The sequence below is a fragment of the Oenanthe melanoleuca genome, chromosome 1 (genome assembly GCF_029582105.1).
Source record: "Oenanthe melanoleuca isolate GR-GAL-2019-014 chromosome 1, OMel1.0, whole genome shotgun sequence".
In the NCBI taxonomy this organism is placed as follows: domain Eukaryota; kingdom Metazoa; phylum Chordata; class Aves; order Passeriformes; family Muscicapidae; genus Oenanthe; species Oenanthe melanoleuca.
This window is the reverse complement of record NC_079333.1, coordinates 83,405,037-83,423,227: the sequence shown is the minus strand read 5'-3', so window position 1 is coordinate 83,423,227 and position 18,191 is coordinate 83,405,037. Positions and strand designations below refer to the sequence as shown.

At 38.6% G+C, this 18,191-nt stretch overlaps 1 protein-coding gene across 1 annotated transcript; it reads left to right on the top strand.

Moving 5' to 3' along the window:
• Nucleotides 1–7,896: 7,896 nt before the first annotated feature.
• Nucleotides 7,897–16,953, top strand: MFSD9 (major facilitator superfamily domain containing 9). Its single transcript, XM_056487958.1, has 6 exons — nt 7,897–8,510; nt 10,326–10,413; nt 11,668–11,711; nt 12,894–13,023; nt 13,417–13,626; nt 14,142–16,953. The coding sequence occupies exons 1-6, from the start codon at nt 8,406–8,408 to the stop codon at nt 14,927–14,929; spliced, it is 1,365 nt and encodes a 454-aa protein (XP_056343933.1). The 5' UTR covers nt 7,897–8,405; the 3' UTR covers nt 14,930–16,953.
• Nucleotides 16,954–18,191: the final 1,238 nt, after the last annotated feature.

Genomic DNA, 18,191 nt, shown 5'->3' with positions numbered 1-18,191 from the left:
GCAAGGAAAAAACTGCTTCTACCACCTCCCTTCATTTCTACACAGATTAACTGGTGTTGTGTCCTCAGTGGTTTTATACCACTACACAATCTGCCCAATATCATATTCACATTTGTTATGAATCATATTTTATTCAAACCTGATACTACACTAATTTCATACACAAGCATATCTTATATTTTGTGGCCTTTTTGCACTTCAGAGTTTCAGTGTATGCAGAGCAGCAAATGAATATTCAAACAGACCCTTTTTATCATATTTGCTTTTCCTGACAGCCACTGATACAGTTCATTTTGATACAGCAGAAGAGAGGTGTTTGGAAACCTAATTTTGGAATGTGGTATTTTATTGTTCATTATAAAGGAAAAAAAGAACACATAGAATGTGCTATAAAATAAAATAAAAGTGATCACTTGTAATATGGAATAGTATTTCAACTTTTGAAAGTGGTCAGGCAGGTATATTAGATAATTGCTGTAGGTCCCCTCCAGCAAATATTCTATTCTGTTCTGTCCTATTCAATTCTATTCTAACATGTCCAAAAAAAAAAAAAAAAAAAAAAAAAAAATAAAAAGAAAAAGAAAAAAAAAGAAAAAAAAAAAAGAAGTAGGATTGAGTTCATCACTAACATGCCAAAGTTTCATATAAGCTAAATGTCTTTCCATCATTCTCAAGAGTGATCACACACAGTGGAGTTAGAGAGCAAAAAGCATTGACCCAGAGTTCAGGAATTTCATACAGTGAAATTCAAAGATATAGACAGGAGCAACATAAACAAAATCCATTATATGAAGTTCTTCATTATATCTATTAAAATTTATTCTGATGCACTAACATTATGCCACTTAGCTCATCCTAAATAATAGAACAACAGTGAACTTTTCCAGCATTAAATCAGAAGAAAAAAGAGAACTCCAGACCCCTGCCTCAGCCACTGAACCACAATTAATAAAACAAACAACCAAAAAATATCAAATGGCTAGTTCCAGTCATGTTGCACTTACCTGGCTTCAGGACAGAAATATGTCAGTGACTATGTGGGTATGTTTCTGCATGAAAGTAACTTGTGAATAGTTTCACTAAAATCAGTTTGCATGGAAAGTTTCACTGAATTCAAATGACAGCTGAATTACTGCCTGTGCAGGGCAAGTATTTATTTTTAATATACTATATATGCACTCTGGTCTCAGTTTAGCATGTTCATCCTGAGAGGATGTAATTTAATTATTCTCTTTTATATTTATGGCACATTCTCTGGCAGTGTTATCTTCCAAATACTCTAACATCACCAGCATTATACCCGTCTATGTCAAGAATGAATCAGAAGCCATGTTAAGACTTGTTATGTCAGCTTAAAAATTCATGTTATCCACCACTTGAATACTCAAAGAAAGTCTCAGGGCACTTTTTCTTTAATTAAATTAAATTCTGAAGGTTCGTCAATAGAAGAAAGAAAGTTTCAAGGCAGAGAAAATAGGCCCAAGCTTATCAAGGCAAATCAATCATTATTCTGAATCTTAAACAAAGTCAATCCCCAACTCCTTTCAAAAATCCTAAATTTCTGCAGAAATACTGTCATTTTAAACCAAAATTACTTAGCCAAATTTATCCCTACTATAATGTCAAAGAAGTAATTAAATCAGCTTTAATATTCAATCAATTTGGCTAATTAAGTCAAACATCCTTTGGTTTTGTTGACTCATAGTGTGAAGACTGAAGGACCCACATAATGGATGGATTCCAGTCTCATTTAACAAAGCTGCAGAAGTTTTTTATTTTATTTCTGTTTATTCACCACATAGACAGGGCTAAACTAAGTCCCAAATCTGCATATTTTATTTATGTATATAATAGTTCCAGCTTCAACACAGTATTTGAGCCCCTCCTTAAAAATAGAAAAGAAAAAAAAATCAAAAAACAATAGCAGGCTGGTTTCTTTTTTTTTTTTACTTTTCCATCTGAAGGGGGAAAAATATATTTATGGGAAGGGGATGTTTTTATTTGCTAGCTTGTGTTTGTGTGTGATTGAGTAAGTGTCGGGTGCGTATGTTTGGAATTGGCAGGCAGCTCCTTATCTGTGCTGGCAGATATGTCCATGATCTAAAAACAGCCTTTTAGAACTGGCTGCATGTCTCAATATATACCAAGAAACTATTTCAGCAAATGTCTCAGAGCTGAGTCCTTCTGAGACCTCAATGCTCATTTACTGTTCTGAACAGTAATGGGAGTACCTCACCCACTGGTTCTGATCCTCATCCTGTCCATCCTTCTCAGCTGGGCAGGTGTTACATATTGCACCAACACAATGGCTTGTCAGCAGAGTACTAGGCAAACAGCCAGATATCTTACACAACATACCTGCACACACCTTGTCCATTAAATGTGTCCCTGGAGTTCATCTTTAGGCTGGTCACCTCAGGCTTCCTCTACAGTCATATGTCACTTTTACAGCACAGTCTGTTTGACCTTTTTTTGGATGACCATCTCAATGTGCAAGCAACTGTGCCCTAAAAGTACAATTACTTTGTTTGGTTGTTTGCTGGTTTGGTTTGGTTTGTTCACTGACAAAGAGAGGGTATGTCATAATTAGTTTGAGATATGACCACTTTATTCTTAATACTACAGTAAATCAGACCACAAATCACACCATCAAGAGCAACTGAGGTTGGAAGGGATCTTTAGAAGTTGTCTTGTCTAACCTCCCTGCTCAAGCAGGACCACCTGGAACTGATTGCCCAGGACTATGTCCAGGTGGCTTGTTGAATATCTCTGAGGCTGGACACTCCAGAACCTCCTTGTGCAACACCTACCAGTGTTTGGCCACCGTCATAATAAAATGTGCTTCCTGATATTCAGAGCGATCCTCCTGTGTTCCAGCTTGTCCCTACTATCTCTGGTCCTGTCAATGAGCATCACTGAAAAGAGCCTGGCTCCATCAGTTATTTATATAAAACTCCTTCTGAGCCTTCTCTTCCCCAGGCAGAACAGTCCCAGTTTTCTCAGATTTTTCTCACAGAACAGATGCTCTGGTCCCTTCATCCCTTTAGTTGTCCATCATTTGACTCCCTCCAGAGTGTTCATGTGTCTCAGAACTGGACACAGCACTCCAAGTGTGGCCTTACCAGTGCTGTCAGAGAGGAAGGAACACCTCCCTTAACTTGCTGGCAATGCTTGGCCAATGTGGACACCATCTACCTTTGCAGAGAGGATACATGGCTGGGTCAGGTAAAATCTGAGTGGAGATTGTAGAAATGTGCCAAAGTCCCCCACAAAAGGAGGAAATCAAGCCATTCTAAACACACTGTCATTCATTCTGCATGAGCTATAATAAGGTCACGGAGATGACAGTAAGAACAAAAGGGACATAAGCAGCCCATATGTCAGCAAGAGCTTCAACAGGAATGCTAATGAACCAACAAGAAAAATCTTCTTTATGAGGCATTACTTCCACACATCTCTGTGTATCCAGGACCCACTGTTAGGCACCTGCAGGAACACGACAGACTTGCAACCACCCTGATGAACAAAGATGCAGGCTGTATATCCCATTTGAACCTTGCCTTATACCCTCTCTATGTTCAGGACTTTGACACTACAAAGCATCACAGATTTATTCATACACAGAAAGGAAGACAAAACTTTACTATGACTGAGTGGATCATTCTGTCTCACACATACTATTCTGTATTATGTCTTGCATAAACTCTACATTAGATAAAATAGGTTAGAAGACAGCAAAGCATAATTTCTTTTTAAATTGTGTCATAACACTGATTCAAGTAGTGATGAATCCACATCCCTGTAAGTTGGCCAAGATAACTAGAATCATTAGAAGTACAAGAACATGCATCTGAGTTCCTTTACCACATCACCGTTGTGAGTGCTCTAAATTTTTCATGCAGCTATGGGAAAGCCAGGCCAATGCCATTAATGTTTTCTGCAATACTTTGAAGTCATGACACATCACATGTGCAATTTTCACAGAAATTAATGAGTTGCCTAATTCTAGGAGGTATTCCATGAAGTTTCCTATGAAAGTAGTTATGCATAAATTGTCAGAAATTAAAAGCTGGAGTCCTCTTCACCATTCTTGTTGCTGCCTTACATGGGTCCTTCCACAGCAGAATGCTATTATGAATCTCACCCTGAGGCTATAACACCTTCCATTTACTGCATAGACACTTTCTGATATATTTATTTTTGGATTTCTTGAGGAAGCTTCAGGAACTAGCCTTTAGGTCTTTCTGTGCCCTTCCAGCTTCTACAGAAGCTCCTACTGACCTTAAAATAAATAAATAAAAATCATAGACTTGGTGAGGGATTGGGGGGGTTGGGGTCCAGCACAGAGTGGGGAATGATGTGTATGACATAAGGCTACTCTAAAAGATAAGGGTACTCGGAAAAGAGTCCAAGGTCAACAGGAGTCATCCTGGCCACCTTCTGCTCCAGAGAAGGATCAATAGTATATAAACCATTCCCAATACACTTCTTTTATCTGATAAATATTAATTAAAAGAAATACAAAAAGCCATGTGACCTTAGTTATGCTGCAATAAAAAGCTCCAGAAGAGAAGAAGTAGACCCAATGCCTGAAATAATGCATTCCTTTAACGAGCTGTTTTAAAAATGCTTTCTAAGTCTCTCTGACATACCAACCTGATTCATTTACAGCTTTGAGGGTGGCATCAATTAAAAGATTTCTTTCCACATTCCTTAAATCTGCAGATCTTTTCAGACAGATTACACTTTAAATGTCTTTAAGATTAACAGCAGATTCCAAACTCAAGTTCATTTACAAGTACCTCTTAAAATGTTCTGGACCATTGGATTGTAACTTTTTCTACTTCATTCAATTTGTATATGAAAAGTTGAAATGACTGCTGAAGTTACCCTAATGATCTGAAGCAGTAAACCAGAATGGAATAAGTCATTGTTAGATCCACTAAATTTGATGACCAATTGCACATTTGGGGGTCTTGACCTTACCTATTTCTAATGCAGGAACTCAAGAATATATTCCATTTACTGGAATAAATCAGTGTAGTTGTCTTAGAGCTGTCTCATAGAAGTATTTTCCAAATTTTATTTATGAATTTATAAGGTATAAAATTTTCTCCATTATTGAAGTAATGTGAGGATCTTTTTTAAAATAATTTTATTAGATTTCAGATGACTTCCATCAGTGCTTTCACTGTCAGGGCTTGGAGCATACATAGCCACAGAGCTGGCTGAGGAAGGGCAGCTGCAGACTGCCCCAACCCCTTGCTTGGCAGGTGACACCAAATATTTATAGTAGATTTCACTAAAAGTTTAGTTCTCACTAAAAGGCTGAAGATTCCTCACCCCTTTCTCTCATGAGCAAATTGAATCTCAGACATTCTCCCACAGACTAGTTCTCCTCCCATTCATAATTCGAGGCCAGAATAGCCCAATAAGGCCCAACAAGGATAAACTGATCTCCAGCAGAAATGTTTCTTCTGCCATTAAAATATCTTTTTTTTACCCTCTTTATTTATACAAAATTAATATTCAGTTGAACAGCAGTCCTAGACACAATGTTGCATTAGGATACAAACTGAAAAGCTGATACAAATGTAATAAAGTTTTCCTGCTTTTTTACTTCTGGTTCCTCCATTTCCTATCAAAAGATGAGCACTTTTTGGGGAGGGCCACAAAATAGCAATAAAAACTTACAGTTGCTGGCTGAGTATTATGACTACCAGGTTCATCTCAATCACAGTCACAACAGAGAGGTGCACCTCCTCATGTTTTGTTTCTAGAATGATGCACTTCACACTTACATTACTTACATACAATGGAAACAGAGTACTGATTGTGACATTAGACTGCATATTCTTTCTGGTTCTAGTATTATCCATAAAACAAATAATTCTCATTCAATTGCTTCCACGAGGTCACAGATAAGAGATAGAAAGAGGATCATCTAGGCATTTCTGAACACACATGCTGTTGGCACTTCTGAGTATCACATTCCTGTTTTTAAGAATCATCCAATAATAAGTCAAACATCTTAAAGTAATGTAAGTGTACTATATTGATAATATCATTTTAATCAACCAGCTATGTAATTCTGTTCCCAAAGATATTAGACTAGGTCTATTTTCCTTAGGACTCTGATAAATGGTCTTCATTGTATTTCATTCCCTTAATTGCTAGTCAATTCCCTTATCAGTCATAAAACCACTTTATTTCAGAACATTTATCTTAAGATTTCTTTATTTGGGAGCCTTTATCTTAAATTTTGTAATTGCAATTGCAGAACATGAGCAGGAACCTTGAGGCAGATGATTTCAGCTTCAGTTCAAAAGTAACAGAGATATTTGTCCATTACAATATATTAATGCCTTTTTCTTATATACCACATAAATTATGCAAGCATGTAAGATGCACAGTTTAATAATATGATCAAGTTCACCAGGAAAAAAGCAGTAAGAGATCAGTTAAAGGAAGAGACACCTATGTGTTCCCTAAACACTTGTATTTTTTCCCATGAACAGTTTGCATTGATGTTATAAAGTTTGGTTATTCTCTGCTTTACAATCATAGTGCATGGAGACAGCTTGAAATACAAATACAAAACCTAAGGGTTTTGTTGTCAGGGAATTCAATATTCCTGCCTGCAATATTTTGCCCCCATAGTATTTGATCATTCTGATCTTCAGAACCTGAGAAAAATAGCGAATAGCTAACTGGTTTCAGAAACTTATGGCAGAGACTAACACATAAAACCTTAAAAATTTCAGCTGGGCTCAGTGTTAGCATAGAAGTCAATGTTCCTTAGACCCCATGAAAAGTACCTAAACTCTTGTAAGATCTTTTAATCATCCACCTCTTTAATACTTTCTTCTAATATATTTTCAGGCACTTTACATCTCTTCTATCAGTTAAAATGACCAAGGATAAAATTAGTGCAATATTGAACAGACAATGTAGCAGCAACTCCCAGGATGCTCTAATATTTCAGCATCTTGTCACCATTTTGTCGATTTCAGAGAAATTGTGTGCAACTGATCTCTGTTAGTGTTGTATCCAGAATTTTAAAAACCTCACTGAGAGAATATGTTATTCAAAGCAGCCTCCAAAAGATAAATTAATAGGGTATATTAGTTAACCAAACACAAAAACATCACAGCCACTGGGATATTAAACAACTGAGTTATTTTTCTCTGGACTCTGATAACATCTTTGTCCCTATGCAGATACTAAGCTAAGTTTTGCCTTAGTATCTTACAAATAGGCTTCATATCTAGATATATGTATTTCTTTACAGTTTTGGTGTTTTGGAGCTTTTTTAGCTTAATTTTTAATAATCATAAGGAAAACCACATTCCCCTCTCCTTTTCTTTTTTGTGACCTAAATATGTAAAATCCTCAACCCTGTGACACTTATTTCTTCTGAAAACAGGAAGATAGAACTGAAGTTATGCTATTATCAGTTATTGAATATTTCTCAAACTTTGTAGCTCATGCTAACTTTTAAAACATAAAACTCATCAACATTTTCCAAAAGTTTCTTCTTACTGATAACTAAAAACAAGATAAAGCATGTCCTCTCCTCTCGTGCATTTTTTAAAGTATTTAAAACTGCAGCACTTCTACTGATCCCTGGCCAAGCAACTATATAAAAGAGCACCTCTGACTCCAACATAAAGTTGGGTAGTCACATTTTGCATGTGACTATCGTTTCCACCCGTGCATCTTAGAGATTTATGAAGTTCCACTGCTTTGGACGCAAATGCATTATACCATACTGGCCGTCAACAACCCCAGCTATCCCTCACTTCTAAGAAAAACACAGAATAGTGGTGAAGGTGCTAAGCAGAAGGAGGGACGCCCTTCTTCGGCTCAGTACCACCATAAGCCATGTAACAATAAAGGAAAGCACTTTGCTGCCAGAAAACTCGATGCAGGCACCGAGCCCGAGAGATGGCCGAGGAACAGCAGCAGCGCTGGGACACGGCCGATTTAAAAAAATGGACAGGTAGGATCGGAGGTGCTGCGGCCAAAACGCCACCTTTCTACAGCAACCAGGAGAACTGTGCAGGAGACGCATTCCCGTGCTCCTACGGCATATTTGTTTCCAAAGCCCCTCGGCTCCACCTGGCTCTTCCTGCCTTCCCCAGAGCCTCAGGCCCGGAGGGGACGTGTTGCAAAATTTTTCTTGCGTACAAACGCGCAAGAGGCAGGAAGGGCAAAGTCCTACAGAGGTGCGTGTGGGAGGGTGCAGGCCGGACTCCCGAGGGCGGCAGGGAGCCTTACTCCTCCTCATCTCGGCCCGAAAAGGAGGGCACGGGAGCGCACCGCGCCGAAGGAAGCGGCAGCCGCGGCTCGCCCGCCCCGGCCCCGTTTCCGCCGCGCCGCGGGCACTGCGCAGGCCCGGCCGCATGGCCGAGGGCGAGGAGGAGGAGGGCGGCGGAGGCCGCGGGGCCGCGCCGGGCCCGGCCGCGCCCGCCCGCTTCGTGCGGAGCCTCTACGCCGTGGGATTCCTGGTAAGCGGCGGCCGTGGGGCCCGCCCCGCCCGGCAACGCGAGTCGCTGCTGTCCGGGCCGAGGCTGCTGCGGGCCGGGCCCCTTGCCAGCGCCGGGGCTCGTAGCGCTGCTGGTGTGGCGGCTGTGCTGGTGTACCGTGCACACAGCCACCCACCTCGCTGCACAGGCCGGAATTTTACCCTCTGAATGCCACGGAACAGCGCAGCGCCCGAAAAGCTGAGTCTTGCCCTGATGCTTATAAGAGAGCTGCTCCCTGTTTCCTTGAAATACCCGTGGTTCCTGTAAATTTACCAAAAAAAAAAAAAAAAAAAAAATCGTGTTCCGTTCATAAAGGTTCATTCCTGAGGTTTAGGAAAGTGCGTTTTAATTAATTTGAAAATTAAAAGCAACGATTTGGAAAATGATTGCAAAATGAGTACGAGTTTGCACTGTGAAATGTCAAGATGCTGTCTTACCTACTGTTAGGTTGGGCAATAGAAACAACCCAGTTGGTTTGTGTCCTGGAGCAGATATCCCAAGGAAACGTGCATTAGAACTTTGCTCCTTTGAACTGATTTTTAAAGGCTGTGGCTCTCCAGCCCTGATACAGCTTGTTGACACTGAGCTGGATCCCACAAGAAAATCAGTCAAGTGTCTTTTTAAGAGGGTGTGGTGATGCAAACTTCCTGTAGCCAGACAAATAAATACAGCATAACTATCACTCCACAAAAGGAATTAAACGGGGAATGAGACCTACCTATCCATCAGAGGATAGTGGTTAATGGGTCTTGCTCTGCCTGCGTGCCTGTGACAGTCCAGGACTGCCAGGGTATAGTCTGAGACTTTTTAATGTCTCCTTTGAGGTCACTGAACCTCCCTTCAGGTTCACAGATGACACCTAAGATTGTCTGATTACTGAAGATGTTTGTAATTGCTGTGCTCTGTTTGTTCATGCTAATGTATTTAATGATTCTAACCTTGTAAGCCTCAATTTCAACCATCAAAAAATAATTAATAACAGACTGTGAGAATTCACTTAGTGACACACATTGTTACAGTTAATCAGTCATTCTTTGAGGTAGTCTAGTTCAGTTCAAGCAGTCAGTGATGAAAGGTGATCTTGCTCCAATAGATCTCCAAGGGACTCTGGTTGCTCTGCGAGACTGTAGTAGTTCTGAAAGAACTACTGGGTCAATGTGGTGAGCTTAGCAAAAAGTAATAAAGCAAAAGGAACAAGTAGGAGATCCTTGTACTTCTCAGGATGGGCAGTGTCCTTTACCCTCCTCTTACAAAACATTTTTCAATTATGCTTTGCCTTTTTTTTTTTTTTTCAAGTTTCTGTCTTGTCATGTTTCTTAAGCTATACACAAAGGCAGTCTGTAAGTAGATTTAGATCTATTGCAGCTTCTTCCCCATTGTGGTTGGGTTAAAATGCCATTTTTTAAAATACATGTTCTTCGTGCAAATAAAAATTATTTTTAGGTGATTGAAATTAGACCGCTTTGAATTTAAAGCACTGATACAAAGTACTTTTCTTGTTAAACAGATAAAGTTTAATATATATGAAAATAATATTTAAATATATATCTTTAGAAGGATTGTATATAGAGTGGGGGAAAGAATTGATGTTTTCATAAGTTTAACTCCTCTGTGAGGCAATCCTTTATCTTTCAGTTTATGTGTTTTGTAATATGAAAAATTTTCTTTTAACCTTGTGTTGATATGGTGATAATTTACCTTTTTTTTTAAATTTATTTGCCTGATGTTGACTGTTATTAAGCCGGATAGCTGTTATCTTTGTGAAAGTTACTAAAACTTTTCCTGCCTTCTTTTCAGGACTTATTTGGGGTGAGCATGGTTGTTCCTTTAATGAATCTTCATATCAAATCTCTAGGAGCAAGTCATACAGTTGCTGGAATCATAGGTGAGTCGCAGTACTTGATTTATGAAAGAGTAAGATAAAGCTTTTTCCTTACTGCAGGTTGGCCATTTAACATAATTCTTCCTTGCTAATAGCGTAATAAAAAGTAAAGACAATTTTCAAGTAAAACTGTCAGGGCAGCCATGCTGTGTTAGACCCAGAGACCTGTCCAGACTCATGCACTGACAACAGCCAAAGGCATGTGCTTGGGAAAGGCACAATTGGAAAGAACAAGGAAGTCTTGCAGTAGCATTTGTACAGCTACTTTTCCAGCATCCAAGAGTTCACAGCTTAGCAATTTAGGGAGCCAGAGGTGTTGCTTGTAGTTGTATTGTTATTTACACTTCACAAACAGTACTTCTGCAGCTGGTTCCAAAGCTTTCCAATGTCCAGGATTGCTCCCAGTTTGATTAAAATCCTTACAGCTGTCTTGGCAAAACATTTACTCACTTTTAGGAGTGTTTACAAATAAATGCTGAAGATCTGGAATTTTATCTTGAAGTATTTAGTGCTAAGATAAGTTCTGTGGCTTTAAAGTATCTTTTGTGGTATTGTTTTTGGTTTGGAGTGATACAATATATTCTTTATTCCCAGGCATGGAAGCTCTTACTCAGTTTTATTATTTTGCTTTTTTATTTTTATTTTATTTTATTTTTATTTTGTATGAAATAATATTGCTTCTACACTGAGTTGACAGTATTATTTTAAGCAGCAACTAGTCAGAAATATGTTTTCATTTCAACAGTCTGCTTTGATTTTTAACATTAGAAAAAAAATAAGTTTGAGGTATATTCTTATAAGTGAAAGAGTCTGGCAGATGTTTCTCTCTGCTTCTCTTTGTTCCTTCTTGCTGCTAAACTCCTAGCCTCCAAAATGAGAAAATAGGGTCCCTGTTTTCTTCAGGGCTTCTGTGATGGCTTGCAGTAGACTGAGGCACCAAGTGGAAAGGCCTTTCCAGTAGAGAAATTCTCTTCTCATTCTGAGAAAGCAATTATAAAAGCCAAGATCTGTTTTGTTTAATATACCATACAAAGCAACGTCATTTTACCTTAAATAGTTTTACAACTTTTCAGCACTTTTTTCTTTTTATTTTGTTATTCCCTGAAACTATTTCCTTTATTAAATGCTGAACTCCTCCTTCTCCCCATTCTTCTAGTAAACTATTCCCATGATTCTCCATTTTTCATCATTTAAAATTTTGTGCAGTTTTCATTAAAAATAGCTTAATTTTTAACATTGGTATTTTGTTTGTTTTAGGATCTCTCTATGGTGTAATGCAGCTATTTTCCAGCACATTTGTGGTGAGTTCTAACACTATGCTCCACAGCATATTGGTATTTCCATGGATTATAGGGGGAAAAAGGATGGGGTTAATAATAGCATTTCTTGGCATTTTGAAAATGCATAAAGTGTTCATATAAATATTTTGGTTGGAGGAACCAATTTTCATTTTGCGAGAGAAATGGCGGTTTTGTTTATGGGGAATTAGCAGGTTTTTCAGACCCAAACAGAATACAGTTTTTAGACAAAAACTGGAATACAGATTTGGGCTCAGATACATTACTGAGCAGGTCACAGTTACACAGGGTTGTCTCCTCTAGTGTTGGTGCTAGTAGAGCAATAGCAGTAGCCTCTCCAAAAAGCAGTCTCATGAGTCAGCTCTTCACAGCCTGTGATCTAGTTTGCTTTCCCTGCTTAATGAGCAATGCCTTGTAATTCGCTGTATGGTCTAAATTAATCATTGCATCTTTGATGTTTGGTTTTGTTTTCTATTAGCTATTGATTTTTTTATGTCTTAATATTACCCTGGTACTAGTTTTATAGTTTTGAAGAGAACAGATTATGAGAATGTCTCGTAAAATAGCTGTTTCAGGGTTTGTTATGCAGGATATCAGGAGTAATTTCCTGCTATAATATTGTGGCATTTTTCTTGGAAGTGCAAGACCATTCTCTACTTCATTAGAAAACTATTCCTCATGGAAATCAAGCTGATTTTTAAGCCTGATAAATGCAAGTTTTCTGTTTGCCCTCTGCAAACTACTTCTTACCTGTCTCTGCTCAGATGACAAACTCTTCATAGCCAAGGTCATTGCTTTTAGGATGTTGAACAAGTGTCTAATACATAGCAGCCTGAGTGAAGCAAGCAAATATTTGTGGTTGGTTATGGTAAGATTTCAGAAGGCTTATACTGGTAATATTTTGTGGTATTTATTGCAGGACTGTATTTTTAAAAGGGAGATTTTTTTGCTCTATACACAACATTAAATGGAATCATAGTTTTGGCAGGTAGCCTGCCAGCAGGGCAGAACTCTGCTTGTGATTTCCAGATTTTGAGCACTTAGGAATGCTGTGTAATAATCTTATTAGGTTTTCATTGACAGTCCTTTGATCTCTTTTCTCAGTTTAATTTAGAAGTACTGATTGATCACTGCACATAGCTTAGTGTTACAAAAAGCTAATCTTTCTTTCCTGCTTTGTAAAAGGGCTGCTGGAGTGACATAGTAGGAAGACGGTATTCCCTGCTTGCTTGTATTCTTCTCAGTGCACTGGGTTACTTCCTTCTTGGAAATTCCACCACAGTGTTCCTGTTTGCTCTTTCTAGAGTCCCTGTAGGTGAGTAAACACTTGGCATTTTGCAGTTTAAATTCTGTGTAGTCTTAGCTTGAGAATTACTATGGCAGAAATCAAGGTATATGGGTGGCTGCACAGCATCAGCATCCAGTAGCACCAACCGAACCTTAGTATTGGAAAAGTCTCTACAAATCAAGAATTCTCACTATTTTCTTCCTGAAAATGTTCTGAAATATTGAGGCTTAACCCACCAGACATTTAAACCCCACAGAGCTGCTTACTCTAGCACTAAAGAATATGTGATTATTGGAATTCTAAAAATATGAATCATACAAATTTGGACCATAGTTACTTGAAATAGCTTCTTTCTTTTTTTTTTTTTTTTTTTTTGACCAAAAAGTACATGTTTATTAATTTGTTTATATTTTGTTGCAGGCATTTTCAAACACACACTTTCCATCTCTAAAGCCCTGCTGTCTGACCTGGTTTTGGAGAGGGATCGCCCTTTAGTAATGGGGCGCTTCAATGCAGCCTCCAGCGTGGGCTTCATTCTGGGGCCTGTTGTTGGTGGCTACCTTGCAGAGTTTGAAGGTGGCTTTTACCAAACATCCTTCATCTGTGCCTCTATCTTCCTTCTGAATGGTGGTAAGTTGTATGCCACATTTTGCATCTTGGGTCCCTTCAATCTTCATTTTGCCCTTTTAAGCCATCTGTAATACCTTAAATTCATAGTATGTTTATCATCTATGGCATAAATATTTTGTATGCCAGTACTACTGTTTGAATTTGAGCTTGTATGGAAGGGTGCGAATTTTGAAACATCCTCCAGGTGCTTCGCCTTTGTTTTGTCTATATCTCTTACATTCAGACACAAAAATTTTTCTTATGTGCCCAAAGAAGAAGATTAGAAATTAGAATTTTGACTTTAGCCATTGGATTTGCTATATGGTGTGGGTGTGGCATTTCAGGGCTTTCCTTTCTTGCTTTCACTGCATTTAAAGTTGAACTGATACTATGAATAACGCTAGACTTAATATTTGCAATTTTTTTAAGGACAAGTATTGTTGAAGTATTTTTTTAAATTGTCACGATCAAATTAATGTCTTCCATGTAAAGTGGGTGCAATTGAATGAAATAACCTGATTTCTTGACCTATATAGGTCTTGTCTGGATGTTACCCTGGAATGAAGAAAACACTGGCAGCAGGGACCATTACCAAGACAAAGGAACAAACAATTGCTCGGCAAAATCAAATCATGACCTTCACTTGAAATCAGCAAGTAGTAGATCTGTGACAAACAGTAATTTATTCCAGTCTCCATGGACCCAAGTTGCAACAGTGCTGAAGAAGATTAAAGGAATTGCGTGCTCTAATTTGTGGGATGTATTCTTAGTGCGGTTCCTGATGTCTGTTGCTATACTGCTGTACTACAGTAATTTTACTCTGGCCTTGGAGGAGAGATTTGAGGTGAAACCCTTGTTTGCTGGATACCTCATGAGCTATAGCAGTGCACTGGGAGTCCTGGCTGGTTGTCTGCTCGGACCAATAACGAGACTCTATGGGCACAACACTTACAGACTTCTGTTGCACTCCAGCACTTTTACCTGCACGCTGATTCTCCTGTATGCCTCAGCACCCAGCATATGGATGGTCATTTTGTCCTCCACGTTCTTGGCCTTCTCCACTACCATAGGCCGTACGTGTATCCTTGATCTGGAGCTGACTGTTGGTGGGAGCGAGGCCAGCGGCACGCTCCTAGGAGTTGGACAGTCGGTGACATCAGTGGGACGTATTATTGCCCCTCTCCTCTCTGGAATTGCTCAGGAGTTCAGTCCTTGCGGCCCTCCAAGTCTAGCTGTGGGACTAGCACTGCTTGCTATTGTGATAATGAATGCAAACAAACAAAAATACCACAGTCATGGAAGTGGGAAGTTAAAAAATCAGTAGTCACAATTTTGGATTGCAGATGTATCTTCACCTGCCAGGCTTGTACAGTAATTATGTGATTTTTAAAGAGAACACATTCTGTTCCCGTGGAAGCAAATATATATATGTATTTCTGCTGCAGGGATGTTAAGTCTAGACAGATGTTATTCTAACAGGTACCACTAGGACATTTCTAAGAGCAGCAGATGTTCCTGTATTGCAATGGCTGTGATTTTTTAAATGGATTTTCGAACTTTTTGGAGGGGAAAAAAAGAATTGGGAAACGCACAAATCCTGCTTGTAGCTCATTTTTGAAACCGTGTTTAGACTGAAAGATTGTTAAAAAAGGATGAATGAAAGGTGAATTTTTGTTATTTAATCAGAAAGAGAGTTTGCAATATGTTTGACCTTAATTTCTTATGTTATGGTCTGTTTCCTTTTGTCTGTTATGACAGTAGCTTATATAACAGGATGTTTGCTTATGTGGTTTTTGTGCAGCATATTTTGTCCACAAAACTTTCTGCATACCATGGTTAGGTACTTTGGGATAATCACGCAGCCCCTGCTGATTCCTGGTCATTACCAACTAACAGAATTGGGTATATGCTAACTTCATGCTGGAAGACCTAATCTTAGAATCTAATACAAGGCCCTTCAGACTGAAACTGAAGCTAAATTTAAGTTGTATTGAAATTTGAACTGGTGGCTTCTGTTTAGTAATAACTTCTGCTGAGGAACTTTGTCATAATTTCTTTATTTATATTTCCTGTGCAATATTTCTACCTTCATTTTAAGAATAAATTTCCTTCTTAATTCTCTCAAGTTGCTGTAAAGGTGTGAGCATCTAGCAGCAGTTCATGGATCTGTATTAATGCATCCTGTCTCATCTCAGGCATAAGTGACATTTCAGTGACAAGAGAAATATGGTTTTGTTGGTATTTTAGTCCCCATTTGTGTGCATGGCTTAACTAAAGAGAGGTTACTCTCAGAGCTGTACAGAGTTGGAGCACTGCTGTGCTATTTACTGTTCAAGCTCATTACATGCCAGTCACCATTATTTGTATTTCATATGAAACATGGAAAAAATCATTTTGCTCTGATAATGTTCTCTCTGATCTTCGTTATATTACTTGATGAAAGTACAAGGTCAACTATGTAAGTGTTTGGCTGGGGGGGGGTTGTGCAATTTAGTCCCTGAACACATCAGTGCAAACACTCTTCCTGCTTCAGGTGAGTCATGGATGGTGCTTGCATTTTTTATTTTCATCTTCTTCTTTACCTTTTCCTCTGCCTACTAGCATTCAAATATTTTTGAAACCTCAGTGATTCCAGTGGCTGAACCATAGGAATGCATATATGGAACTCTGAATTGTTTTAATTTTATTTATTGACATAATCAGTGTCTTATTCCTACTGTGATTTCAGTGCATATCCTCAGAGTTCTTTATTGCAGTAATATATGTTTCATTTCTCCCAGGGAACTTGAGGCATGTTCAAGTCTCTTATCTTCTCTTGCCTTTCTTGGTAGATGCCCAAAACATTACTATTCTATATTTCTTATTTTTTTTTTCTTTCCATCTTTAAAGTTGGTTTCTTTTTTTAAATTTACCTAAAACCACCCTTCTGTAAGTAGGGGAATTCTCTTACACATCTCTAACAAGGGGTTAAGGAAAAGGGTTGGAAAGAAGCTTCAAAAATTAATATATATTAATGATTTAGTAATTTTTCTAATACTTGTTGATTATATGACATAAGATTTACCCTTCTAAATTGCTGCATTGATTTAATCTGACTTCTGTGTATATCTGTCTTAATACATATGCTACTGAATATTGGTTATTGAAGCTTCACAGTCTCACAATCTGTGGAAGCCTGTGGTCTTGGGGATGTTGCAACATATTTTACAGAAGTTTTTTACTTGTAGGCCAAAATGATTCCTGAAGAATCACAGGAACATTTCTTTTCTATACAGGTACAGAAAAATTGCACTGTATGTTTTTTTTCTTTAAGGACTAGAAATAAAATGAAGTGACATTCCATATGTATCATTATGTCACTGTGGTTTTTTTTCCCATCTTCCTCTGCTGAAGATACAGCACAAAATAGAAATGTTCAAGTCAATATGAAGTGTGAATGCTTTATTTTTTCCTCAAGCTGTGATTAAAATCATTTGAACCTGTCTGTATTTCTCATAAAGGGCATGGAAACTAAGGATTCAACCAAGAAGTGACTTGGCAGTGACTGAAAAAGAAGAAATAAAACTGAGAACTCTGCAATTTTGAGATTAATTCCTTAAAGCTGGTGTTCCCTGTGCCTGGGGGCGACATTTGCAGCCCTTGTGTTGCCTCATAGTTGCTATAACCATGCAAGTTCAGAGAAAATCCAATGACCTTCCTGCAGATACAGAGATGTGATTCCCCATTTTAAGTTGAGGGAGGAGCAGTTGCAGCTAATTTTGGCTAAGTCTAGTGGGCAAACTGCTGAATTACTCAGCTGTTTCTTGAATCCGTTTGTAGGACCTCCTGTAGAAGACTGTAACAAACCAGATCTGAATATGGAGTAAAGGGAAACAATTTCTGCCAGCAAACCACTGCAAATTAAGATTTTTCTCTTGCTTGCTGTTACTTTATTTTGGGTTGATTTTCTTGGGCCTGTAGGAGGGGTTGGGTTTTGGTTTGGTTTGGTTGGTTTCTTTTGTCTTTGCCCTTCAAAATTTTCCCTTTGGTAAGTGATTTCTCTGACAGTTTTGATCGTTCATGTTGAAGAGGCTGTGTATACATAATGATTTTGTTGCTTTTAAATGATGAAGAAGAGGTAAGATTTTTTTTTTCCTGTTGGGGTAGGCTGTGTATTAAAGAGATCCTTTATAAGCATACCAGTTGGGGGAGGGGGGATTGATCCTGGCTGGACACCAGGTACCCATCAAAGCCACTTTCCTCTGGAGCTGGACAGGGGAGAGGAGAGAAAATGCAACAGAAGACTCGTGAGTTAAGAGCAGGGAGAGATCACTCACAGATTACTGTCATAAGAAAACTAGACTCAGCTGGGGGAGATAATTGAATTTGTTACCAATCAAAATTAGAGCAGAATAATGAAAAGCAAAACAAATTTTAAAAACACCTTCCTGCCACCCCTCCCTCCTTCCCAGGCTCTACTTTGTCCCCTGCAGCGGAGCAGAGAGATGAGGAGTGAGGTGTTTGGTTTGTCACACTTTGTTTCTGCTCCGAGAGGAGTCCTTCCCCTGCTCCAGCATGGCATCCCTCCCACAGGAGATAGTTCTCCA

Bases quoted from the DNA above. Each gene is read 5' to 3' on its own strand.
- MFSD9 (XM_056487958.1), top strand. From the start codon at position 8,406: ATGGCCGAGGGCGAGGAGGAGGAGGGCGGCGGAGGCCGCGGGGCCGCG. The intron at 11,712-12,893 runs GTGAGTTCTAAC...GCTTTGTAAAAG, and splicing joins TATTTTCCAGCACATTTGTG to GGCTGCTGGAGTGACATAGT. The intron at 13,024-13,416 runs GTGAGTAAACAC...ATTTTGTTGCAG, and splicing joins TCTTTCTAGAGTCCCTGTAG to GCATTTTCAAACACACACTT.